The 27981-nt window shown below is 42.2% G+C and overlaps 1 protein-coding gene across 3 annotated transcripts in view; it reads left to right on the top strand.

The window, feature by feature from the left end:
- Positions 1 to 2643: 2643 nt before the first annotated feature.
- Positions 2644 to 27981, top strand: part of Senp2 (SUMO specific peptidase 2) — a 46652-nt gene continuing 21314 nt past the window's right edge. The window contains exons 1-9 of one of the 3 annotated variants that reach the window (XM_038345641.1): positions 2644 to 2883; positions 4451 to 4509; positions 8108 to 8241; positions 10287 to 10353; positions 12496 to 12586; positions 22924 to 23092; positions 25260 to 25360; positions 26346 to 26440; positions 26966 to 27017. In XM_038345641.1, the coding sequence (XP_038201569.1) occupies positions 2783 to 2883; positions 4451 to 4509; positions 8108 to 8241; positions 10287 to 10353; positions 12496 to 12586; positions 22924 to 23092; positions 25260 to 25360; positions 26346 to 26440; positions 26966 to 27017 (869 nt within the window). In that variant the 5' untranslated portion in view covers positions 2644 to 2782. Of the gene's footprint in view, positions 2884 to 4315; positions 4384 to 4450; positions 4510 to 8107; positions 8242 to 10286; positions 10354 to 12495; positions 12587 to 22923; positions 23093 to 25259; positions 25361 to 26345; positions 26441 to 26965; positions 27018 to 27981 lie in introns of all 3 variants that reach the window. The other 2 variants (XM_038345640.1, XM_038345642.1) reach the window with 2 other exon arrangements.

Genomic DNA, 27981 nt, shown 5'->3' with positions numbered 1-27981 from the left:
TTCAGTCCCTGTTTCTCTGAAGCTTTCCTGTAACGAGTCTTTCTCTGTTCAGACAGCTCCCAAATAATGACATAGAGACTTCTTATTAATTATGAAATCCCGGCCTATAGTTTAGGCTTGTTCCTAACCAGTTCTGATAACTTAGGTTAATCCATTTATATTAATCTATGTTCTGTCACATGGCTCATGGCTGTTACCTCTCCTCCTGCCTATCCTGTTTGTTCTGGGTCTTCTGGTGTTGCTGCCTCTCCCCCTCTCAGTGTTTTTTCTGTTTATTAGCATTCAAAAAATTCAAAATTAACAAAGCACCATATAAGGCCCAAACTCTCTGTGTTATAATATTTTCCATTTTTATGTGGCTTATATTTTTCTTATTATTTTGCTCTATTTAAAGACTTTATTATTTTTTTAAAGATTTATTTTTTATTAAGCATACAATGTACTGCTGGCAAGGAAGGCACCAGGTCTCATTACAGATGGTTGTGAGCCACCATGTGTGATAGAGTACTCTCATTGGTTAATAAAGAAACTGCCTTGGCATTTTGATAGGGCAGGATTTAGATAGGTGGAGTAGACAGAACAGAATGCTGGGAAGTCAGTCAGACGCCATGCCTCTCCTCTCTGAGACAGACGCCATGGAGCCAGCCGCCAGGTCATACATGCTGAATCTTTCCCAGTAAGCCACCACCTTGTGGTGCTACACACATTACTAAATATGGGTTAAAGCAAGATGTGAGAATTAGCTCGCCTCTCACTACACATGTGGCTGCTGGAAATTAAACTCGGGACCTCTGGAAGAACAGCCAGTGCTCTTACCCTCTGAGCCATCTCTCCAGCCCAAGACTTTATATTACTTTTAAATTATTTTTCTACAGCGGTCTGTACTCATTTTCTTTCTTTAATATTTGAACACATTTTTAAGCATACTCTACTTGTTCAGAGTTTTTCTTGATTTGTACCTGTCTTTTTGCACGTTTGTAGCCTTCTCTGACCGTGTGAGCCAATCCTTAACCGGCTAGGTGACCACACTGCAGCTCTGGCAGCTGATTCCGTCTTCTCTCCAGTTGGTGAGAGCAGAGCTTCACGACTTCGGCCTTGGTCTGGAACCATATACTTCCCCAGCTCTGGGAAGTAGCTGAGTTCGAGATGCAGCAGCAGGCTTTTTTTTTTTTTTTTTTTTTTTTAAAATGAGACAGGGTTTCTCTGTAGCTTTAGAGCCTAACCAGGAACTAGACCAGGCTGGCCTTGAATTCACAGGGATCCCCCTGCCTCTGCCTCTGCCTCCTGCGTGCTGGGATTAAAGGTGTGTGCCACCACCGCCCGGTTTAATTCTTAATATTTTTAGTTGTGAGCCTAGCCTTTAACGGCTGAGCCATCTCTCCAGCCCCGGTTTAATTATTCTTTATTATTAAAAACTCATGAGTCAGATAACAGGGTAAGAACTTGATTGGTCAGCAAAGCTGCAGATAAGTGACCAGTGACCTCCTATATCTCTCCTTCCTCAATCCAAATTGGCAGAGGATCTTTCTAAGTTCTCTATTGGGGACCATATGTAGTCAGATTTTTCATCGGGCCTCCAACTCACAAATAAAGACACAGAGACTTATTATTATTATTGAGACTTATTATTAATTATGAAAGCTTGGCTTTAGCTTGGGCTTTTCCCTGCTAGCTCTTATAACTTAAATTAATTTGTTTCTATTCATTTACATTTTACCATGTGGTTTTTTGTTTTTTTTTTAACCTTTCTTTCATTCTGTATGTCTAACTCCTGTGTATGTTGGCGTCTCTTTCACATAATTCATTAAAGCGTGATTCCTTCTCCCCCCCCCCCCCATCCTACTTATCCTCCTTGCCTAGCTGGCCATTTAGCTCTTTATTATACCAATTGCAACAATACATCTTCACGCAGTGTACAAAGGTTCCACAACACTCTCCTAAGGAGTTGTCCTTCCCAGCATTTCCCAGCATGCGGTTCTCCTTTCTCTAGTTCCATTGCACTTTGCAACATTCTTCCCCACAGTGGTAATTATCTTGTATTCAAATTTAAAATTACTTATGAAAATGTCTCTTCCAGTAGGTTTGACCTTAAGAACGTAGAATCGGCCTAGTACTTTTGTTCAAATGCTGGTAAAACAGCTTTATTATCGTAGGCACAAGATTTAATTGCTACACCTTTGGTTTTTATGACAGGCTCCCTAACGCTTTCCGTTGCTGAGAACAGGATGGCAATCCGTGTAAAGTAATAGACAAATGTAGATGCCAATTAAAGAGTAAAACGTTAAACACTCGATCGCTAAGCTGACCTATTTTTGCCGTCCGCGTTCTTTTACAGAGCCCCCACCATCCGGCCCCTCAGGTAGCTCTCTCTCCTTAGCGGCGGTACACGTGGTCCGGGTCTGTGGGCCTTGTCCCGAGGCCGACTCCTGACTGGCTCCGCCAAAGAGAAAGCCCCGCCCACCAGTCCTGCCAATCAAGGTTGCGCAAGACCCTGTTCTGCCGGGCCGGCTTCCTGTTGCTAGGTTTACCAGTAGCGGGGCCCGGCTGCGCGTGCGCAGATCGCGGAGGCCGCTTTCCCGTTGGGCGGAAGAAGGTGACGTCAGCGGCGCGGAGCGGGTCCTCCCTGAGCCCGGGGAACGTTGAATCTGTGGGCCCTCTGATGGCGTCATAAGCCCGCGCCTGAACCTGGCTCCGGCTGAAGCAGCGAAGGCGGCAGCGGCGGCGACAGCTCTGGGGTTCGCGTCTCGGGGTGTGTCGGCCGCCGCTGCTGCTCCGGCCTGGAATGTACAGATGGCTGGCTAGGGTTCTCGGCACCATTCTCCGCTTGTGCGAGCGGCCTGCGCCCGGGGCTCGCGCCCTGCTCAAGAGGCGGCGCTCGAGCAGGTAAGGCGGCCGCGCGCCGGTCCCCTCCCCCGCGCTGGCGTTGGGCGCCGCGGGCCTGTGGGAACCGGCGGCTCCGGGACCGCGGAGGCCTGGGGGCGAGTCCGCCCTTCAAGCTGGGAGCGGAAGGGGAGCGGGAGGCCGCCGCTGTGCTGCTCGCCCGAAACAGCTCCGGTCGCCCGGTGTCACCGCGGGCGGGCAGCGCAGGGACAAGCCAGTAGGTTAGGAGTTGGCCCACGGTCATTTGCAAGTCCTGTTCTCTTCTCACCAAGGAACAGCTGTTGTCTTGTTTTACAGCAGCTGTGTGTGTTGGGCTGGAGGGGAGGAGAATGGTCCAGTTCTTTAGCATCGCTGTAAGAGGCGGAAAGAAAGTAGGTACCCCACTCTAAGGCTTGATTAAAATTAGAGGGAAATTACAAATATTATTACTTAGCAGCTACACCTTTACCTGTTTTATAGCCTTCCCCTTTAAGGATTTATCTAGAAAGTAAAACACTGTACAAATTCTATATTCCCCATAAGTCTCTCCCAACCTTCCTTACTATGCTGTGTCTGCTTCATTTATTATGAGGATGATGGTTATTTTTGTGTTTCCAGGTCCAGAGAAGTGGACAAAAATTGACTTAGGGGGAATTAGAACTAAATGATTCATAGATGATTCTAGAAATGTAGGTCACTAATGGGATTGGGTGTTAGCTAAACTGGTACATATTCCAGAGAGATAGAATCAAGAGAATTTAAGATGTTGTAAAGTTCCTAAAGTAATCTTTGGTGTACTAGGTAAGGGCAGACAGTGTTTTATGCTGAGTCTGGTGTACAATGAAATTGCATATTTTATTGAATGGGGACTGCTAACAGTTATTCTCATTCAGAATCATTCAATGCTCCCCCCATTTTAGGGACTAGAGGTGTGTCTTAGTGGTAGAGTGCTTGTCTACCGTGCCTGTTCTGTTTCCCATCGGGCGGGGCAGTTAATCACTCTCTCCCAAAGCCCCCCTAATAACATACCTCTTAAGGCTGCTAATATTGACACTTGAAGTAAAAAATTGCTGTCTTTGGGGTTATTGTTCCAAAAACAAATGATTTATTGGTTCAGTTTGACAAGATTACACATCATTACGAGATAGGAAGTTTTGGGTCTTTCTTAAGATTTAGAAATAAGTGCCAGGCAGCTGGGCAGTGGTGGTGCTCACCTTTAATCTCAGCACTCAGGAGGCAGAGGCGGGTGGGTCTCTGTTTATTTGAGGCCAGTCTGGTCTATGAAATGAGTTCCAGGACAGCCAGGACTGTCACACAAGAGAAACCCTGTCTCAAAAAACCAAAATTAAAAAAATAAGATTTAGAACTAGCATTCTGTTTTATATGTTTCATCCCATTTTATGAATTGTAGATGGAATTAGGAAGGTTGTATGGTATGTTTTTGTCTTGGTGCTAGGTTTTGAACCCAGAGGATTTTACATGCTAAACACGTGCTGTACAACCGAGTCACACCTCCAGCTCAGAGTAAGTTTCTTTATAGAAATACATATGTTGCATATGTATATACATACTTCTTTTCCTTTCTTTACAGCACTCTGTTTTCTACTACAGTGGACACTGATGAAATCCCAGCTAAAAGACCAAGATTAGGTATTACATTTTGAAAATTTCTTTTTAGTATGAAAAATACATGTATGGAACAAAATCCAAAGGTAAAATATTGCGACAGTGAAAAAGCTGCCTCTTTCCTGCCCTTCCCTACGCCACTGGCTTTCAGATATGTGCTAAAGTAGTCTGTAATAAAAAGGGACGTTTTCTTTATTTTTAAGCACCAGTTTAAACTGACTGATCAGATTCATCTGGCTGCGTGAACCAATCTGATTTGTTGTCTCATCTGCTTTCTTGTATCTTCCTGGTAGACAAGAATAAAAGCAGGTTAAAGGGCCAAGCACAGTAGAATACTATAGTGTGATCCCTGTTTTCAACAGTGCTTGTGAATCTGGGTTATTCCAGATGTGTTGGTTAATTGTGGAACTTGTTGCTATTTCATTTAAATCTAATAAATACTGAGTATGTCTTGATCTTACGTAATTACAGGAAATTAAAAAAATTAACTCTAGGCTTAATTATAATCATTTTGAACTAAGGAAAGATGAGCTTTTTAAAAAAAATATAAATAAATAGTAGCTTGTACTTGAATGTAGTAGAATACATAAAGCAACATGGCAAAACAAAAAACAAAAAAACACCAAACCAGAAACAAAAAACAACTGGTGGTACCTAGGGCCTGGTAAAGACAGGCCTTTGGTCTTATCTACTGAGGATGTCGAAGCCCGTAGATCAAAGTTCAAAGCCTGCTTAGACTACTGAATTAGATCGGTTTCAAAGTAAAGTAGTTAGGGGGTGGAAATAAGTTCGGTGATTGTCTAATATACTCAACACCCAAATTTCATTCCCTCGTACTACAAAGCAACACTTTGGTGGTATTAGAGAAGGTTCTGGGTTAGTTGTATATGGTAGTCACCTACTTCTGTGCTGAGGATCACCCCACTCCATCATTTCTGTTGAATACAGACTTTGATTTCAAACAGCAGAAAGGAATCAGAACTGGTGATGCAGCTTGGTAGCACAGCGTGCTGGCCAGCAGCTCTTCTTGTGGTGATGTACTTGAAGTATGGCTAGTATGAACTCAAAGAATTCAAGGTTTTTAAATTCAGTGTATGTGCGTGTGTGTGTGTGCGGCTGTGGCTGTGTCTTAAGTAATCCAAATTGTCCTCAATCCTTTTCCTCAGCCCCCTCCCCCCAGTTCTAGAGTATTGAAGTGTGATGGTTCACACTTCAATAAAGAACTGAATTTTTAATTTTCAGTGATTTACATGAAATTACACGGTAAGCACATCTGGCTTCTGGGTGACTTTAGGTAGCTTTGTGGAGAAGAGACAGCAGAGGTGAAGGCGGGAAGGGGACCTCATGGAGCAAAGCCATGATTTTACTGTGAGAACCAGAGTCTCAGGTACACCAGGTCATGTGAGCCTCTTTTATAGGTGAGACCTTCCTTTGTAAGAGTTTAATGAGCTGACACAGTATTAGGATAGACCCATTTTTTGATAAAATTTGTAGGAAAGTAAAACATTGCAATACTTTAGTGTCTGATACTCTCATCAAGAAGTATGTCTTGTCTGCCAGAGTCTGTGGAATACACACCAACCATAGGAGTAGAAACAATCCTTCAGCTTATCGTAGGAAGAACCTGCAACTGCCTCCCAATTCCTGAAATGAAAAACAACTAATTTGAAAATGTTAGTATTTTTCTTTTTTAGGACAAGGTCTCCATATGTAGCACGGGCTATCCTTAAGTTTACTGTGCTGCCCAGGCTGGTCTCCAACTTGGGATTCACCTCATGAATTTGGAATTATGCTTGCAATTTTTTCTTTCTTTTTTTTTTTTTTTTTTTTGGTTTTTCGAGACAGGGTTTCCCTGTAGTTTCTAGAGCCTGTCCTGGAGCTAGCTCTTGTAGACCAGGCTGGCCTCGAACTCAGAGATCCGCCTGCCTCTGCCTCCCGAGTGCTGGGATTAAAGGCGTGCGCCACCACCGCCCGGCCTATGCTTGCTATTTTTGTGTCAACTTGACTCAAGCTAGAGTCATTGGAGAAAAAAATGCCTCCATACGATCTGGCTGTAAGCAAGCCTGTGGGAGATTTTCTTAACTAGTAACTGATGTGGGAGGCCCAGCCCATTGTATTCTCACTGGACTGGTTGTCCTGGGTTCTATAAGAAAGCAGGCGAGTTCCAGGACAGGCTCCAAAGCTACAAAGAAACCCTGTCTCAGAATAAACAAACAAACCAACCACCAACAGACAAACAAACGGAATCAAAAAAGAAAGCAGGTTGAGCAAACCATGAGGAGTAAGCCAGTAGGCAGCACCCCTCCATGGCCATTGCATCAGCTCCTGCCTCCAGGTTCCTGTCCTGTGTGAGTTCCTGTCCTGACTTTGAAGAACAGTAATGATAGAGTGTAACCCAAATAAACCCTTTCCTCTCCAAGTTCCTTTGGTCATGGCATTTCATCACAGTAATAGTAACCCTAATTAGAACAGGATGCTTCAGCCTTCTGAATGTTGGAATTACAAGTGTACGCCATTGTGGTCAGCAAATATGTAAATTACTTCTAAGTTGGATTCTGCTCCGCCTGACCAACACGTTTTCTCACTTATTTGAGCCGTTCCCCTTCCTAGAGAGTATTTATTTTGCATTTTATCTACATTGGAACTCTGTTGCTTTAAGCCACCATTTTAGCCTATTTTTCTCTGAGGAAGAAACTAGTTCTTTAAGTATCTTTAATTGGCAAGTATAAAGGAAACTGTAGGAAACATAGATGTGTAGGAAGTGAGGAGGTAGTATTATAAAAGAAGGAAGTAGAGGAGCACTGAAATTCCCCCCCCCCCATTTGTTTACTTCTCAATTTTGTAATCTTTGGTACCAGGAAGAAGTGAGCTTGAGATTGTCCAATGCATCTGGTTCAGTCGTGGGATAGCGTTTCTTTGTCGCAGATGCTCAAGAGATGGTTTGTTTGTTTGTTTTTGTTTTTGTTTTCTCTCAGTCAGGATTTATGAGGGGCTTTGTAGATGGTTGTTTAAAGTAATCATGCTGTTACCCGCCTAGGAAACTAGTGAGTGAGTATCAGCGTTCTCTATAGGTTTTCCGTGCCTGGCAGTCTGTGTGTTCTTTGTTCATTTATCCCTCATCTCTTTGAAGTTTCTTTTTATGTATTCTACAAAGCCTACTGCTCAGAAGCTGCTATTGCAGATCGTTTCTTGGGAATCAGTTTGTGGCACTAAAGTAATAATTTAATGATTTCATAGCAGCTGTGCTAGTTGATTAAGACAAAATTCATGTGTTAGAATTCCATTTTTTCAGTTGGAAGTATTATTCGTGTATGTATGATGCACACACACGTGTGGAGTTGTGTCATGACATGCCTGTGGAGGTCAGAGGACAACTTTGTGGGTTCAGTTGTCTCCATCTTTATGTGGGTTCTGGAAGTTAACCTTAGGTTGCTAGGCTTGCAGGGCAAGCACTGTTACTCACTAAGCCATCTTGATGGCCCCAAAGTACTTTTATAGATACATTTTTAGTTGAGTGTTCAAAGTAAGACTTTATTAAAAACTAAGATAGGTTCTTTTCAAAACATCATTAATTTTTTTCTGCAAGTTAATGCTATGTTTATAATTTGTTGATACTTTCTAGATTGCATCATTCACCAAGTGAAAAGCAGTTTCTACAATGCTGCAAGTTTACTTGGATTCCCATGCCAGCTGACCACAAAACCCATGGTGTCTTCTGCTTGTAATGGAACACGGAATGTGGCCCCTGCAGGAGAGGTCAGTGGGGCTGGGATATTGGCCTTTTTTTCACTTTTTGTTGTTTTGTGTGGAAATGGAACCCAGGACCTTGTATATCTTTCTTTTTTTTTTTCAGACAGGGTCTCTTTTCATAGCCCTGGCTGTCCTAAAACTCACTATGTAGACTTGGCTGGTCTCAAACTCACAGAAATGCCCCTGCCTCTATCTCCTGAGTACTAGGATTATAGGGCGCCTGAAATGGGTTTTCTAAATCTTAAGTACAATTTATGTACCTCTAGCCCTACACACTGATGTTTGTACTTAGTTTGAAAAAAAAAATTACATTGTTGTAGCTTGACTGATAAAAGCCCAGAGACAGATAATGGGGTTCAAGCTGAAGATCAGAAAAGCAAAGCAGCCAAGCCACTAGAGAGTTCTTACCTCTTCTAAGGCTCAGACAAACAAAAGGGCGATCCTGTCCTTAGAATGACTGTAGACTGCAGTGCTCTCCATCAAACCTCAGACTATAGACTGTCTCCTCCTGTCTTATATTCCTCTCTAGTACTGAGATTAAAGGCATGTACCGCCACTGCCTAACTAGTGTGGCTGCTGGGATTAAAGGTATGTGCCACCACTACTTGACCTGTATGGCTGACTAGTATGGCTAGCTTTGCACTCTGATCTTCAGGCAAGCTTTATTAAAACACAAACAAAATATCACTATACATTCATTGTAATATATTTTTTTAACATTGAATTTAAAAAATATTCTCAGTCTTTTGGGGGAATTAACATATAGATTGACCTATTTCCAGAAATGATTATGCAATTATTAGCTTTGATATGAAGATTAAGAAATTAAAGATAAAAATTTAAGTACTTTAAAAATATTTATAAAGGGGCTGGAGAGATGGCTCAGCGGTTAAGAGCATTGCCTGCTCTTCCAAAGGTCCTGAGTTCAATTCCCAGCAACCATCTGTAATGAGATCTGGTGCCCTCTTCTGGCCTGCAGGCATACACACAGACACAATATTGTATAATAAATAAATTTAAAAAAATATTTATAAAGAATGTTAGGGGGCCAGCAAGATGGCTCAGTGAGTAAAGACTCAAGCAAGCTCAGGCTTTGCTGCTGAGCCTGATGAACTTAGTTCAATCCCCAGGACCCATACTGTAGAAAGAGAGAACAGTTTCCTGGAAGGTGTCCTCTGACCTTCATACGTGCATGCATGCACAGGCACTGGTGCATGCTGCGTGTGTGTGTGTGTGTGTGTGTGTGTGTGTGTGCGCACGCGTGCGCACACACACACACACACACAAAGAAATGTAATTTTTTTTTATTATGTATACAATATTCTTTCTGCGTGTATGCCTGATGACCAGAAGAGGGCACCAGACCTCATTACAGATGGTTGTGAGCCACCGTGTGGTTGCTGGGAATTGAACTCAGGACCTTTGGAAGAGCAGGCAATATTCTTAACCACTGAGCCATCTCTCCAGCCCCGGAATGTAATATTTTTAAAGAAGAATATTGGCTCATTTAGCTTCATGGCGCACTCTTATGATCCTAGTGCCCAGAAGCCTGCTGCAGAAGAGTTAGATGAGCTTGGACATTTAGGACCATTCGTGACAATCCAGTGAGACCCTTGCCTAAAAAACAAAAGGAAGAAAGAAAAGAAAAGGCCAGGTGTAGTGGCTAATGCCTGTAATCCTTAGGAGGTGGAGGCAGAAGAATCGGTGTGTGCTTGAGACTAGCCGGGCTCTATAGTGAGTTCCAGGCCAGCCCAGGCTACAGAGTCAAGTACTTTCTTCAGAACAAAAGACCTGTCGAGTGAGTGTGAGGTCAGCCTGACCGTGCAGTGGGTTCTGCCTTGCAAGGGAAATTCGTTGTTTTCTTGTTTAAGTATTTGTGGGGGAAATGTAATTATTTTTTAACTCCTGTCAGTTTTGACAGCTTTTTTTTATCTTAGCGATATTATTTCTGTGTGCTAGCTTGAAAATACTCATGGCTAGAGTAAGCTTTTATATTAGAAATGTTTTAAGTTTCAAGCCGGGATGCTACAGAAGCGACTGCTTTGTTTTAGGTATTTTCGAGCTCTTCATCTTGTGAACTGACGTGTTCTGGATCCTGCAACAGCATGCTGAAACTGGGTGAGGTGTCAGACTGTTCTTAGCTGCCCTTCTGCCTGTGTCCCCTTAGCCTGCAGGATGCGAAAGGAAAGCACCCATTTGGGTAGGATGAGAATGAAGGCCTAGTCTTTTTACTGTCCATCCAAACAAGTAGGGCTGAGGTCTGCCTTTTACCTGACATGGGACTCTAAAAAGTTCTTTGACCTCAGTGTGTTTTAGTTTCTTATCTGGAAAGGGGGCCAGTAATGCACTCAGTTTTAGTTTTTTGTTTGTTTTGTTTTTTAGTCAAACCTCAAGTAAATAAGAACAAGTCAGAAGTCTTGAGCATTGTGTTTGAAAGTTTTCTATCTTGTAGAGTATTTTAGTTGAAAGACAACTTTGGATGTTGTTTCTCGGGTGCCATTCGGGTGGTGGCACACACCTTTCATCCCAGCACTCAGGAGGCAGAGGCAGGTGGATCTCTTAAGTTTGAGGTCAGCCTGGTCTGCAGAATGAGTTCCAGGATAACCAGGGCTACACATGGAGAAACCCTGTCTCGATAAACAAAACAAGAACAACAACAAGTATAGGTTTTATCTTAAATTGTTGGGACTGGTTTTATAGTTTTTTATGGACCCCAGCAGTTGAGCATCCCTGGTCTGAACTCTGAACTCTGAAGCTGGAAACCTTGTCATCAGCACTCAGGTTTCACTGAAGGATGCTCATCCTGGGGCTTAATTTTAACATTCTTGTCGGAGTTGACTACTGTGTTTTGTTATATCTATATATTAATGTGACTGCAGATCAAGTCTCATTGATTAAAAAGCATGAAAGGGGGCTGGAGAGATGGCTCAGAGGATAAGAACACTGGTTACTCTTCCGGAGGTCCTGAGTTCAATTCCCAGTAACCACATGGTGGCTCACAACCATCTATAATAAGATCTGCTGCCCTCTTCTGGCCTGCAAACAGAACATTTTATATATGATAAATAAATCTTTTTTAAAAAACAACAACATGAAAGGGCTGGAGAGATGGCCGGGGGGTGTTTAAGAGTGTGCACTCTTATAGAGGACCTGTGTTTGTATCCCAGTACCAACAACGGGCAGAACTCCGGCTCCAGGGGGTATGATACCCTCTTCTGAACTCATACACAGACGTGTGTGTGTATACACTTTCACACATAATTTTAAAATAATAAAAATAAATCTTTAGAAGCCGGGCGGTGGTGGCGCACGCCTTTAATCCCAGCACTCGGGAGGCAGAGGCAGGCGGATCTCTCTGAGTTCGAGACCAGCCTGGTCTACAAGAGCTAGCTCCAGGACAGGCTCCAAAGCTACAGAGAAACCCTGTCTTGAAAAACCAAAAAAAAAAAAAAAAAAAAAAAATCTTTAGGAAAAAATCCCAAGAGCTTACTATGTGCTAGGCACCAAGTCAGCAGGAGACCTTGTTCTTGCTCGAAGTTCATATATTTAATGAGCAACCCTAAGTTCCTGCTTCTTGCAGCTGTATAGACTTCCATGTTGCCATTAGACATGAAGGGGAAGCATAATTGTATTTGTATGTACTGCACAAAATAGTGTTGTGGGAAGTTCAGAAGCCAGAGTTCTGAAGAATGGTCTTAGTGCCTGCCATGTAGGTAGAATTGTACTTTGAAAGAGGTAGCTAGTGAAAATCAGTGCTATAGAAGTTGAGGTTCAGAAGCCAAAGCTAAAGAAACGAAGCTTTATAATTATATTCCTCATACTTTAGTTAGGTTAGGGTAACTCTTGTGGCACAGAAGTGCAAAGATGAGTACACGTGTACCCTGTGTATTAGTTCCGTGACATTGCTGCGGCCAGAGTAACTGAGAGAACAGCCTAAGGAGCAAGGTCTCTTTTAGCTCATGGTTTTTAAAGTTTATGTAAAGTGAACTTGACTTAAGCGTAGTATTTTAATATCAGCTACTTGATTACTGTTGTGGTTTTGTGACAATTGAACTTAGGCCTCATGCATGTTAGGTAATAGTGTCTGTACCACAGAGCTATATTCCTAGCCACCATTTCTTTTCTTTAATGTTTTTTGTAACTTTCATGCTAGAGTGCTATGCTTTGAAAAAGATGCTAGTCTGTCATGTAAATTTTCTGTCCTAATGCAGACTGTTCACAGTGGTAGTTTTTCCTCTCATTACAAATGTGTTCTTAAAGGTAATAAGTCTCCTAATGGAATAAGTGACTATCCAAAGATCAGAGTGACAGTGACCCGAGATCAGCCACGTAGAGTCCTGCCTTCTTTTGGGTAAGTGTTAAATTCTGCTTTCCTGTAAATGGAACGCACTCCACTGTTGCTAGGCATTTTTACCTTTGTTCTATTAAATAGCACTCTGAGGGTAATAGCTTGCTGAGGAGCATATGACTAGTTAGATTTGAATTTGAGTGTTCATAGTATGATTTGGTTTTGAAAACCATTTTAAGATTTTTATTTTTGATAATTTGTGTATTTTGCCTGAGTAGATACCCGTGTCTTTCATAGTTGGTGTCTGAGGAGGCCAGAAGAGGGCATTGAACCCCCAGCCCTGATCCTCTGGAAGAGCAGCCAGTATACCTAATCACTGAGCCATCTCTACAGACCTGTTTTATTTTTTTGATAGTGTTTTTATTTATTTAAGAATTTCACACAGTATATCATGTTCATCCTCCTTCTGCAACTCCTCCCTGCCAGATACTCTCCTCCTCCCTGCCCACTCACTTTCATGTCCTCCCCTCCTACCTGCCCAGTCATCTTATGTCCTCCCCCCTCCCTGTCTACTCACTTTGATGTCCTCCCCCCCTCCCTGCCCAGTCACCTTCATGTCCTCCTCTCCTCCTCTTTCTTCTCCTCCTTGCTCTCCCATCTAGTCCAGTTTGTGTTTTTAGCTACTTCTGAGTATGGGACGTGCTTTGGAATATGATGAATAAACCTGGTGTCACTTGGTTGAAGAGAAGTGAGGTTCTCTTTCCCAGAAGCAGTCAGATACCAATAGCTCCTAAGCTTGGGGTAGGACTTTGTCTGGTTTGAGCTTCCACAGTTTTTGTACATGTTGTTACAGTCTCGCTGTGAGTTCATAAGTGCATCTGCCTGTTGTGTATGGAAAACTCTTGAAGTTACCTCTGGTTCTTACAGTCTTCTGTTCTTCTGCATAGATCCCTGAGCCTTGGGGGAAGAGGTGTGGTATAGACATCCATTTAGGACTGATCATTCCAAAGTCTCTTATTCTCTGCTCATTGGCCCATTGTGGGTTTCTGTGTTAATAGCCATCACCAGGAGAAGTTTGATGAGGATTGAGGGACACACTGGTCAGTGGTTATAGACATGAGTCATTAAGAGTCATTTTCATTGCTATATGCATTTAGCAGAATAGTAGTAGTAGATTTTCCACTTTGAGCCCGGTACCTCTCCAGCCACAGGTTCTTGGCCTTAGTGTCAGGTATGGCTTCCATCTCATGGAGCAGGCCTTAAATCCAGTCAGAATTAGCTGGTTACTCCAATAACATTTGTGCTATTAATGCACAAATGCTGTGTGCATAGCTGGGTGAGTTTGATGGTTACTTTTTCCTCTGTTGGTCTACATAGTACCTTCCAGCACTATGAAAGCTAACCAATATGACTTTTTCAGTTGAGTGCTTGCTAGATTTCTCTATGTTCTGTGACTCAAGTAGATGGTGCTTTTCAGCAATAAGATATTACTGTCAACCAAGAGCGTTGGCAAGCCGGGCGGTGGTGGCGCACGCCTTTAATCCCAGCACTCGGGAGGCAGAGGCAGGTGGATCTTTGTGAGTTCGAGACCAGCCTGGTCTACAAGAGCTAGTTCCAGGACAGGCTCCAAAGCTACAGAGAAACCCTGTCTCAAAAAGTTTAAAAAAAAAAAAAAAAAAAAAAAAGAGCGTTGGCAATAGCCTATAATGTTTAAGGGGTTGGTCTATGGGACCCTGTTAGGCAACAACTCAAAAAAGAGGTAGTCCATTAGGGATTATATTTGGTATTGTATGGTGTCTCATTAGAGAATGTACTTTCTTCTCAGCAGCTATTGTAATTTTCTTCAAAATTGACTACATATTAGCACATAAGCAAGTCTCAGTATAAATGTGGGAAGACTAAAATAACATCCTGCATCCTATCTGACCACAAAGAAATAAAGCTGGATATCAGCAATCATAGAAACAACAACAGTACCCAGACTCAAGGGAACTAAACAACATACTACCAAATGACAGTTGGGTTAAGGGAGAAACCAAAACGAAATAAAAACCATCCTAGAATTAAGTGAAAATGAAAACACAATATATACATTTATTTTATGTGTATTAGTGTTTTGCCTTTGTGTGCCTGTGTATATACCATGTGCAGTGCCCTTGGGAGCCAGAAGAGGGCATTAGAATCCCTGGGATTGGAGATATAGATAGTTGTTAGACGCTTTGTGGGTGCTAGGAACTGAACCCTGGTCCTTTGCAAGAATAGCAAGTGCTCTTACCCACTGAGCAATCTCTCCAGCTTCCCTAAAAACCATCTTAAAAAGAATTGATACTCACTTTCTTTTAAACTCTGTGTGTTTGTGTGTGTGTGTATGTGTATGCATATATGTGTACAAGTGTACTGTGTTTGTGTGTGCATGTGTACAGAAATCTTTACAACCTGATATAATTTGGGGGTGGTGGTCTGGTTTGAGATAGTTTCTCTGTTTAGTCCTGTGGACTATGGCTATTTTATAGACTAGGCTAACCTTAAACTCATTGACCTACCTGCCTCTGGAGTGCTGGGATTAAAGGCACAGCTCAGCTCACCCTGGTAAGTTTTGTGCACTGAACATACATGTCAGCTCTGTAAAATATTATTTTATCAATAATTTTCTTTCCTCTTAATTTTTTTTCTTTCAAGACAGGGTTTCTCTGTGTAGCCTTGGCTATCCTGGAACTGGCTCTGTAGACCAGGCTAGCCTCAACTCACAGAGGTTCACCTGCCTCGGCCTCCCAAGTGCTAGGATTAAAGACATGTGCCACCACTGCTCAGCCCTCTTAAATTTTTTTTATGCATGTAATGTGTGTGTGTGTGTGTGTGTGTGTGTGTGTGTGTGTGTGTGTGTGTGTGTGTGTGTGTGTGTGTGAGAGAGAGAGAGAGAGAGAGAGAGAGAGAGAGAGAGAGAGAGAGAGAGAGAGAGAGCGCAAAGACAGTTTGTGAAAGTTGGTTCTCCCTGCATCATATGGCCTCCAGGTCATCAGGCATGACAGCAAGCACCTTTACCCACCAAGCTATCTTGTCAGATGTCCTCTTGTTTATTGTCACTTTCTAGAGTTGCAATTGCTTGGATATCTTAAGTCCAAAGTCTCTTGCCTTGTTCCTTTTAAAGCCATGTTTTGTCAGGTTTGATGGCTAAGATCTTTAATCCCAGTGCTAAGAGGCAGAGTCAGGCATATCTCTGAGTTCAAAGCCAGCCTGGTCTACCTAGTAAGTTCCAGGACAGCCAGGGCTATGTTGTTGGTGTACAAAAGCATTCCATAATATCCCGGAATGGAGTATAACAAAGGTTTATTTATCTGGGGATAAACTCACAGAAAGAGTAGCAATCCACAGTCCTCTGCATGCACTGGGAACTGGAACCGAATCCAGCAGTCAAGAGGCCTGCACACACTTTTCACCTGCATTAATAGTATATAAGACCACACCCAAGCCGGGCAGTGGTGGCGCACGCCTTTAATCCCAGCACTCGAGAGGCAGAGGCAGGCGGATCTCTGAGTTCGAGGCCAGCCTGGTCTACAAGAGCTAGTTCTAGGACATGCTCTAGAAACTACAGGGAAACCCTGTCTCGAAAAACCAAAAAAACAAAAGACCACACCCAAAATGGGCCAGTATCTTAAAGGCTATTGGCTGAGGGAGTTCCCACAGCACCTCCCCCTTTTGTCTAAATAAGAGAGTTCTAAGCCTAATACAAAACTATATATAATAACAAATATCAAGTCTTGTCCAGGGAAAAGAAGAGGCAAAAACATCCATAAAAATTAGAATTACAACCAGCATGAACAACATCAAACAAGAAACATATGCTGAATGTTTCAAAAGTTATCCTAGCCTAAGGAATCTAACTCCTATGTTAAAAATGGCTTGGCTAAGTCATGAGAGGAAAGTCTTCAACCCCATCAAAAAGCTGAAAAGGGAAATAATATTACTTGTAAACAGGAAGTACAATCTAGCAACTTCCAAAAGGTTCAAGAAATGACAGAGACAACCAGCTGCTACCTTAGCAATCACCCAAACTCTCATTTGCAACATTGGGGCAACCAACTTTGGCTAAGGCCTAGAGTAACAGACAGACCATTTTCAGAGGCAGGAAAATTTGAAAAACCATCTTACCTTGTCTTGGCAAAGTTTGGTGGGAGTCTTTTTGCTTATATCCTGCTTGTCCAGTCTAGACACCATGCATTTTGTCAGTGGTTGAGGCAGGGGCAGTTCTTTGCCCAAAGGCCAGTTTTGCCAAGAAGAAAACAAGCTCCAAGTGGAGTGTATTCAGTGCCCAACATTTAGTGCAGTGTGATCTAAAATTGTATTAATATACAAAATGTCTTAAGCAGAGGTAGAAACATATATACATACAATATGACAAAAAAGCTTTGCATGGGTGCACAAATATTGTAAACAGAAATAGGAGCATATTCAATATAACTAATTTGAATTTGTATCAGTATATAAGAATCTATACCAAAATACATTGTCTATAAATAATAGCTCACAAATAATAATAATTTAATCTACCTATTATCCCATCCAGTTCCTTTTTTTTTTTCAATCAGAAGAAATCTCTGAGCTTGCTTCATTTCCACCCCCAACCCTATACCACTTATAACCAACCCCTAATAGATGTCTTTAACCCTGACTTTGTTGAGAGAGGGGACATAGTCTTTCAGAATTACTTCCAACTGTCATGGGGCGATGTTATTTCTTTGGGATCTTGTAAAAACTAAAATGATGGTTTCAAGATTACTGTCTGGTATAATTGCCGATAGTCTCTGAGTAGTCGATAGGGTTTTCTGAAGTTCTTATTTGAAGCTGTGGCCAGAATGTTGTAAGAAGGTGCACCATCTCAGCTAGCCAAGTTGGGACCATCTTGAGCAGCTTGCAACCCCAAACTGATCTTAGAGTGGTGCTATCAGCATAATGACGCCATATCAACCAGGTGGAATTGTTGTGGGGTCCCATCTTCTTCCTGGAAACTCCAAAGATTACTGCAGGAAAATTTATTGTTCATTGTGGAAAACTTAAACATTATTCATACAGACATATATTAAATGAAAGGTACCACAAAAAATAGGTATGAGGAGAAGTAAAATTTTTTGAAGGTACAGTTTTGGTAATATTAGTCCCTAAATTTTATCTTCCTTTTGTCCCATACCAGGTGGCTCCTGATATGAGACAGAAACTATGACTTTTTCTTTTAACAACAAACTTGAAACTAGGGAAGGATAGCCACTGTCCAACTCCAAAACCAGCTTTGATTTTTTAAGTGAGTCGCGACTATCATTAATTATACTGAGAAGTAGGGAGTTACGTATGTTTACTACGTAAAGAGACCCTGCCTCAAAACAAACAAACAAACCCCATGGCATGTTTTACTGATTTCTATTGTTATTGCTGTCCGTTTGATTGTTTTTTTAGGTTTTGTTGTTGTTGTTTGTTTTTTGCTTTTTGTTTGTTTTTATTATTGTTGTTGTTGTTTTCTTTTTTGAGATAGAATCTCAACCACATAGTCCACACCAAGCTGGAATTAATGTAACTGAGGCTGTCCTGAACTCACTGTGTAGTCTAAGTTGACTTTGAACTCTCAGTTTTTCTGTTTTAGCTTCCTGTTTTTTTCCTAAGCTCTCCTAGTTTTTAAATTGTAGGAGTCCTCTCCACTCTGCATGAGTTTTTTCTTTAAGTATCTTGCTCCAGTTACAAATGTCCAGAGCCTTTTCTTATCTCAGAAACTCTCTATTATTTTACTTTCCTTTGAACTTGCTCTTTCTGCTCTGAGCCTGCCTACTGCCTTGCTTTCTTTTAGTCTTTTCTTTCGACTTAGATTCTTTATTACAAATTCTGGGCCAGAGCCGGTCCGTAGTGTGTGCACGCCTTTAATCCTAGCACTCAGGAGGCACAGGCAGACAGATCTCTGAGTTCAAGGCCAGCCTGGTGTACAGAGTGAGTTCTAGGATAGTCAAGGCTACACAGAGAAACACTGTCTTGGAAAAAAACCAAACAAAACAAAATTCTGGGACTAGAGATAGCAGTTAGTAAAGTGCTTGCTGTCCAGACACGAGGGCCTAAATTTGATTCCTAGCATTCGTGTCAAAGCCGTCCCACAGCTGCACAAGTCTTTCCACTCCAAGTGCTGGAGGTGGGGAACCAGCAGATGTCTGAGCTCATTTGGCCAGCCAGTCTAGCAGAATTGATGAGCTCCCAGGTTCAGTGAAACCTGGGCTCAGTCACCTCAAAAAATGAGCTGGAGAGCAACTGAAGTAGATGCCTGGTGTTGGCCTCTTGCTTTCACAAGTACACGTGTGCAAACGTGAACCTATGCAAACATAAATCTGGAGGTCCTTGGTTAACGACTTAAAATTAAAAGTGAAAGGTGGGTGGCTGCATTGACTCAGTGTTTAGAGCACTCATAGAGGACCCAGCCATGTTCAGTGCCCACCTCTCAGATTCCAGGGTTCTGATGCCCTTGTCTGGCCTCCACAAGTACTGTGTATACATAAAATAATAAATAATTAAAAATTTAAGTGAAAGCTAGCTGGTACACCCTTAATTCCAGTACTTGGGATGCAGAGACAGGAGATCTTGGTCAAGGCCAGCCTAAATTACATAGCCAGTTCCAGCCTAGCCAGGGCTATACAGTGAGTCCTTGTTAAGAGGGAGGGTGGGAAGAAGGGAGGGAGGGAGGCGGGGAGAAGAGAAACTAAAAATCAGGTGCCTCTTAATTTGGGTGAAAAATAAATTGTAAAGCTAGAAGGGAAGATACAAATTGATATAAGAGACTCTCGTATCAGAATATGAAGGAGGGTCTAAAAACTGGTGAAATGCCAGCTTGACTTGGGGAAAAAACTTGATAAGTATTCAGTGGCCAAATAGGGGGCAGTGTAAACATCAAGGTGAATAAAGCTCAACACAGATACCAACGGATGGGTGCATATGGTGGAAAAGGAAGATCTTTATAGGAAAATGCTGACTGAGCACAGAATGTGTGGGAAGGAATGTGTGCCATTTGTGACCATCCCAACAATGATGGGTGCTGATGAGTCATGGTTGAGCTAAAGTGTGGGTTTGATAAGGCTTAGGATACTATATCATATCTCCCCCCAAAATCCCTTATTAATTATAAAAGGGAGTCACTTTTTAAAATAGGGAATCCTGCTGGATACTACCTTAATAAAAAGGTCAAATTGAAATGGTTGGTAGTAACACAAAGTGACATCATAGCCTGCAAGTATACTGCACTGAGATAGACATTATCACCCAGCCTAGTGTTCTTGCAGAAACTGATCATCTAAATTTACCTGTGAAAATACAGTTTAAGCCGGGCAGTGGTGGTGCACGCCTTTAATCCCAGCACTCCGGAGCCAGAGGCAGGCGGATCTCTGTGAGTTCAAGGCCAGCCTGGTCTACAAGAGCTAGTTCCAGGACAGGCTGGTTTCTACAGAGAAACCCTGTCTTAAAAAATCAAAATAAAATAAAATAAAATACAGTTTATTCTGAAATTAAAATACATTCAACAGAACCACAGGCCTGTACTCTGTAAATGGAGACTGCTTGTTCATTCCCAACTGTCCAGACCCAAATAATCACACAGAAACTATATTAATTATAACACTGTTTGGCCAGTAGCTTAGGTGTATTCCTAGCTAGCTCTTACATCTTAAATTACCCCATTTTTATTAACCTATGTATCACCACAAGGCTGTGGCCTACCAGTAAGATTCTGCCATCTGTTTCCTTTGGCAGCTATATGGTGTCTCTGACTCTGCCTACTCTCTCTATATCTCTGTTTGGATTTTCAGCCTGGCTTTACTCTGCTAAACCATTGGCTAAACCATTGGCTAAAATAGCTCTATTCATTAACCAATAAAAGCAACACACATATAAAAAGATATCCCACATCAGTACTCTATCCTTAATACACAGAATTATCATATGAAAGCACACCAAAGATACACAGCAACAAGATGCAGTGTGCAGTCTGGTTGGAGTCTACCTGAAAAGCTGTGAAAGAAGTTTTTAGTAACATTGGAGAAATTCAATTTATTATTTGAGGAATATTCTTGTTCGTGAGACATCCATACCTAGAAATGAACTTGATTCTCTAGGCATTCAGTTATGCTGACCGTTTCCCTATGATCATCATTGTGACATCCACCAAACTTAAAGACCGACTTGTTTCCCTTCAGTTTACAATTTTATCTAATTTCTGTTGTTAATTTACAAGGCTCAAAGTACATTGTTTAATTAATAAGTACCTGAGTATTCCCAGTATCTTTCTGATAGTGATTTCTGGCTAATCCCATTATGGTCCAAGAATATACTTGGCATTGATTTCACTTTAACATTTCAGCTTTGGTCCTACAGTATTATCCATTTGGAGGGTGCTCCACATTGGTGTCAACAGGATGTGTGGTCTGCTACTACTGAATAAAGTATTCTGTGTTAGGCCCAGATCCGCAAAGTCCCCCCGAGAACCAACAAGGAAACCGAGTTCCATATGTAAAAGCAAAGAGCCTTTATTTTAGACAAGTTTGCAAACTCGGTCTCTCTGTGTGTCCAAGGTATTGGAATAATCAGGAGAGCCCCGAGCTCATTTAGAGTTGGGTTTTTTTAGTACTAAAGGTGGGGGGAGGATGAGGGGTTTCTGAGGTTCGGGACCTCTGATTGGCTGACATTTGTCTAGGGGGTGTCCTGGTGACTGTTTGCTGGCAGGTGATCCTGTCTACAATGGTTGGAACATTAGGAATTTCCTGCGGATGGTCTGTTCCTGGGTGGTGCCTGGGTAATCTTAGTTTGTGGTCCTTCCTGCAACCAGGTGTTGCCTCAGGGTAAACTACTGAGACCCAGGCCTCCATTAGGCTTATCCTGGCTGGGTCCTACACTGGCAGGTGATGATGGTTGGAAGTTAAGACTTCCTTTGGGTGGTCCGCTCCTATTAAACTTACCGTGGTTGGTGAGTCCTGTGTTCTGTAGGCGGCAGTTAGGTTCAGCTGGCAGATCGTGTTTTATCTAGGTCTGGTCTTTTTTAGTGACTGAATGAAGAGTCTTGGTGTTTTCCACAATTTTGGAGCTGTACATTTTGCTTCCGTGCATGTCAGTTTTGCTCTGTGTTTCCCTTGGGTGTTTTGAAGTTCGCTCAGTCTGGCTGGTGCTCTGCAACATCTGCTTTTGCTTTCTCGGTTATGTGTGGATGTATTTTCTTCTGAACCGTTTGAGATGTAGCACTTCCTTGGATTGGATTTCTGCCTTTTTCTTAAATATTTGAGTTTACTTCTTTAAGGGTGAGGACATTGATTTGTATAATTATAGGTTATAAAGTTTGGCTTTTTTTAAAAAAAAGAGTTTTACTTAAATTTCTCCATTTTAGGTTTTCCCTGTCCAGGACCAGGATCCAGCTCAGGACGGCATAGTATTTGTTTTCCGTCTTCTAAAGTCTGCTCTAGTCCTGAGCATCTCCCTAACCTTCCTTTGTAGGGGCCTTAGTATTTAAATTTAAGAGACTGGATGTTTTTAGAGATGGTACAGTGTTTTTGTAAAAATTGTATTGGGCATGTTGTATCCTTTTCAAAGCACTTACCAAGAGCTATGATATCAGTTTGGGCTGCTGGCAGTAACAAGGAGAGAGGCAGTTTTTGTCACCAGCAGTAGTGACACAGCTTTCTTGCTGTATTTAGTTTCTTTATTAATCATTAACCCTTTCCTTCCCTTACCTCTCCATCCTTTTCCTTCCGGTTTCATTTTTTTCTTTTCCCTTTCCTCTTCTTCTTTCTCCTCTTCCTTCCCTTCCCTCTTTACCCCCCACCCCTTTTCCTTCCAAGTTTTAGGGATTGAACCCAGGTCCTTGAATATTAGTTGAATATTCTACCACTCACTGATCTACACCCCCAGCCACTCCCGACATACACCTTTTAGAAATTGAGATGGCTCTTGTTACCTTGCCCAACTGGTTTTAGATTTTTGGCTTAAAGCATTTTTAATCTCTGAATGGCTAGGACTATAGCAAGCTGCAGTCCCAGTTTCTGATTTGTTAGCATTTAGCTGATATTTCAGTGGTGCACACTGAGTAAAGGAAAAGTAGCTGCTGGGGGAGAGGTATGTGCTATGGGGAGCTAAATATGGGGTTAGGGTTGGAAACCTGGCTGTGAGAAGGAGGGCTTTCATGTGACAGCTCTAGTGACCAGAGCAGACATTCTATAATGGAATGCTGGGATGTCTGACTTTTACAAGTGATGATTGCTTAATAAGAGAATAAGAGCTAGTAGTCTTAAACTAGAATAGCAGAATAATCAGATGACCTAGGAGCCTAAATCTCATCAGTGATATGTTCTCTCTCTGTGTCTCTCTGTCACTCTCTCTCTCCTTTTATTCTTTAGTTATACATTGAAATCAGAAGGCTATAATAGAAGACCAAGTGGTCGTCGCCATAGCAAAAGCAGTCCAGAGAGTTCCTTAACATGGAAACCTCAGGAGCAGGGTGTAACAGAGATGGTTTCGGAAGAGGGTGGCAAGGGTGTGAGGCGTCCCCATTGCACAGTGGAGGAGGTAAGCCCTTTCAGCTTGGTATCTTTTTTTTTTTTTAAATATTTATTTATTTATTATGTATACAATATTCTGTCTGCGTGTATGCCCACTGGCCAGAAGAGGGCACCAGATCCCATTACAGATGGTTGTGAGCCACCATGTGGTTGCTGGGAATTGAACTCAGGACCTTTGAAAGAGCAGGCAATGTTCTTAACCTCTGAGCCATCTCTCCAGCCCCTCAGCTTGGTATCTTAAAGAAATGTTTTTAATGACTTTTGAGTAATAATTTGTGTACTGTGGCATACAATTCAAAAGGTACTGAAGGGGTACAGGACTATAAGTGTCCCAGCGTCTGTCCCTTCCTGGCCTCCCCAGCCTGCTTTGACTCATAGTAAGTACTGTTGCTGTGTGGTCAGTACCCGGAGCTGCTCTGGACATGCATCTTTGAGTCAGTTTCAGATGTTAGAAAAGGATCCCATTAGGAAGAGATGGCTTTTCAACTTTATTTTTTTGAAGACAGGGTCTCTCTACAGCCCTGGCTGTCCTGCGATACCCTGTGTAGACCAGGCTGACCTCTTAACTCACAGAAATTTGTCTGTCTTGCCTCCTAAATGCAGGGATAAAACCCGTGTACTGTCGTGCCCTGCCTCACTTACTTTGATGAACTTGAGTAGCTGTGATTCAGTAGAGGTGGTGAATGATGCGCCGCTCTGCTTTTCCTTCCCTTTTAGAGCGTGTAGTAAGAGGGAGAGAGGATAGTCCTTCATTTCTCGTCATGGCAGTGTTGAGGATGATTTCTGTCTCTGCTGTTTCCCAATACCACCCACTGTTTGAATTTGGTAGATGGTTTGGGAGCTGCTTGGTTCATCAAAGAAATATTTATTCAAGTCCTAGATACTGCACTAGTTTTTAGTAATTCGGGTTGTGAATCCTAGATTTGGCCCCTGCCTTCAGGAGTTTTACATAACTTATAATTCAGCAGACAAGCCAAAGGAATTGTGGGCCAGAGGCCCTCTGTAGAATTTCAGAAGAGAAGCCTGAGTGTTTTAGGAGATCTGAGATATGACTAAGCAGATAGCAGATAAGGCAGTTAGTCTTAGCAAGGACATGTTTGTTAATCGAGAATAATACATAGCATAGAGGGAGAACCTGAGGCCCAGATTTCAGCTCTGGATAAATATATGTCACTGACCAAGATACCCTGTGTGTTTAGGGGGAAGATGCTGACTTCAGTTTTGGACATTGTTTAAAGTGCCCGTGAAACATGCAAGAAGACCTCTCCTGTAGACTCTTGGATATAAGTGATGGGAGTTTAGAGAAGAAGGCAGGGTTAGAGACATGTTTCTGAATTTTCTACATATTGTTGTAACTTAGTTCAAGGGAGCTGATAAGATTATTCAGAGGAGGATGTAGTGTGAGACGAGACATGGGCAGAGCTGTCAGCACTTACAGCAGGCAGAAGAGAGCCTGACGGGCAGTGAAGACTGATTGGAAGCGCTTACTGTCCAGGAAGGCCAGGCGAGGTCCGCTGGGTGAGGTGCACCACAAATTATTAATTAATTAATGTGGCTGCAAGGCCATTGGTGATGTGGACTCTAATTATGAAGTGCATTCTTTCTGTTAATTTCTGGTCAACTCAGTTTTTTTCAACTTAGTTCTGTCAAAGACGCAAATGCCTCCAAGATCTAGCACAGTGGTTCTCAACCTTTCTCATGCTGCGACCCTTTAATAAATAGTTCCTCATGTTGTGGGGACCCCTGACCTTAAAATTAGTTTTTGTTGCTACTTCCTAACTGTTAATTTTGCTACTGCTGTGAATCGTAATGTAAATACCTGATGTGCAGGTGGTCTTAGGCCACCCCTGTGAAGGGCTGTGGGATGAGGACCCATAGGTTAAGAACCGCTGACCTAGCAGACAGTGCAAATGAGTGAAGGAGCATGGACAGCAAATGGCCTACCTAAAGGTGGAAGCTCCAGGTCGTTGATTCCTTTTTTTTCTTTTCTAAAGAGGTCAGGATTTTAGATTTTTTTTTTTTTAAATAAAGTTGATATTTAATTAAAGCAATTTTAAGAACAGTGTTCCCCAAATAAAGTTCATCTGTGGGCTGCATCTCACCAGCCAATGTCTGGTTAAATTTGAGTTTAGGCTTCATGAGCTTCTACTCACCTTGCATACTTTCTTATCCAGGGTGTCCAAAAGGATGAAAGGGAGAAATACCGAAAGTTACTGGAGCGACTTAAAGAAGGTGGCCATGGAAACACTCTCCCTCCCGTGGCTTCACATCACAGGTAAGACCTGACGAGTGCTGTAGCGTATATCCCTAGTGTGTATCCTTTGTTAGTGTGTCCTTAGCATGTACCTTTCTTCTGTTTCTAGCGAGGTGCTGGTGTGAAGAGAGCTGGCCGAGGAGCTTGTCTGACACTGTAGCGTAGTGGCTTACAAAATGGAGTTTTCCATTAGCTTTACAGACCTTTGCCTACACAAACTCATTTCTTTTTCTTTTTTCTGGGAGGGGGGATGTTTTTGTTTCTCATTATCTAGCACACAGGCAGGCCTAGAACTTACAATTCTTCTGCCCCATCCTCCCACATGCTGAGATTATACCCATTGAAAACCACATCCAACTCACATGAACTCTTACTCATGTACGAAAAGGAATCAGCTGCCCAGCCTCCTCGACACAGGTATCTGTGTCTCTGCCTTTGTCCTAGTTCCTTTCTTCTGTTCCCTTCCTTTATCTTCACTCCCTCACAGCCTCTCCTGTATTTTATTTTTCCTTTCTCCTCCCCATACACACACACAGTCTCAGAGGCATCTAGTGATTGCATTTTAGAATCCTCTGCTTAGAAATAAGATTAAAGTCAACTGGGTAATAAGAAATTTGCTTATGTGAGTGCTTGTTAATTCAACATGCAGGTGATTTGAAAAGATGTACTTTTATCTGGAGGAGTAGGCAGGAAGGTGTAAGCTCAGGATTTCAGTTCGCCTGGTAATTCTAACAAGTGATTGCAAATACACAGAGTCCTCTGAAGTATGGGATGATACACACAGTCGTGTGAAGTATGGGACTTCAAGCTTAGTCTCAGGATTGTCAAGCTTATTGAATGCAGAAAGAACAAATTATCATTTGGAAGTTTAACTTTGGTTATTGCACATCATAGGTTTTTGTCGTCGTCCTGATGTTGCAGGTTGGAATGTTAGTCCTTTCTCTGTTGTGACTAAGGCCTTACCTTTTGTGCCTGAGCTGATCTTTCTCCTTTTGTCTCTCTTAAGTTCTCAGAGAAGTCAGATGGACACATTAAAGACCAAAGGCTGGGTGGAGGAGCAGAGTCATGGAGTCAGAACAACCCACTTTGTTCCGAAACAGTGTGAGTTCCAAACTGAGTTCCATCATAAGACATTGACCTTGGTTCATGTGAGCGCATGCTAATGAGGTTGCAAATTGGTACACTATCCAAAGATGCTATACCAGGCTGTAAAGTGTTGTCAGACTTCAAGGCATTGGCTAGCATTTATCTAGTACATGAAGTTTTATTTTAAAAAAGAAAAATGCTTTTAAGATTAAGTTGATTAATTAAGATTAATGCCTGTGTAGTAGTATATTTTGTGAGACTAAAATTAATTTACTTCATATTAACTGTCTTATCTTTCTCCAATACTGTTCACTGAATGTCTTTAGCTTATTGAATGATCTGTTATCAGTTTGTGATCAAGCTTATATTGAAGGAAGGAAAAGTGACATGTATTTTAGAGGTGCTTGTGTGTGCAGCAGCCAGTAGCTTTGGAGTTCACAGTAACACGAGTGCAAACACATGTGCTGATACTTTGAATCTGACAGTTGGCATCCAACCTGGGATTGGCAAGTAAAGGATCTTTTCTTTCCATCCCCACAGACAGAGTTGTTGAAACAAGGGGACCTCTCTGTTCAATGAGAAGTGAGAAGAGGTGCGTGACCCTTTTAATTCTAAGATTTCATTGAGAGTAAGTCTTCTCACAAGTCACATTTATGAATGCCCATGAGGAACCGTGGCCCTCCTCGGTCTGCTAACTAGTCAGCACTATGAGTAGGTAAATAGTTCTTAAGTCAGACTCTTCCAAACTGCCGTCGTTCATAGCCACCGGGGCTTGGGGAAGGAAGTAGGTGACATCCCCAGTGGCCACTGTCTCAAACAGAGGAACAGTGAAGGTAGTTTTGCTTTCCTTAGGATTTTGGTGTTTTGTTTTGTTTTGTTTTGTTTTGTTTTGTTTTGTTTTTCGAGACAGGGTTTCCCTGTTGTTTCTAGAGCCTGTCCTGGAACTAGCTCTTGTAGACCAGGCTGGCCTCGAACTCAGAGATCCGCCTGCCTCTGCCTCCCGAGTGCTGGGTTAAAGGCGTGCGCCACCACCACCCAGCTTTACTTAGGATTTTGGATGGTTATTTCTTTATAGCAGACTTGGCCAGCAGTGTCAAGGGTCCAAATCTGGCCCGTCTGGTTTAAGTGAGCCACAGAGGTGAGGAAGTGTGAATGGGGCTGCAAAACCCGAAGTTTGTCCCGGGCCTTCCCAGGGAGGCTTTGTTGACCACTTTAAGGAAACTTAACTATTTAGTATTTATAAATTATGTGCCAGGATGGGTTCCAGAAGGCATAAACGTATCCCCAGAGAGCTCAAAATGGGGTAATTGTTAGTGAGTATCAATCACATGCTGTGACTCTTAGGGACTTCCTAAGAGTAGAAATAAATTGATATATTAATATGTAAACAGAAATTGTATAGGAAAGTTTTAAAAGTTTGACAACTTTTCACAAGGCTAATTAGAATTCCATTTCAGATAAATTGAGTAGGTGTTACTGTTTAGACTGATTTTGCTTCAGAGGGTTCAGCCCATTGTGATAGGGTAAACATGGCACGGTAATGATAGATCAGAAAG

The sequence above is a fragment of the Arvicola amphibius genome, chromosome 10 (assembly GCF_903992535.2).
Source record: "Arvicola amphibius chromosome 10, mArvAmp1.2, whole genome shotgun sequence".
NCBI classification, from domain to species: domain Eukaryota; kingdom Metazoa; phylum Chordata; class Mammalia; order Rodentia; family Cricetidae; genus Arvicola; species Arvicola amphibius.
This window is presented reverse-complemented; position numbering and strand designations above follow the sequence as displayed.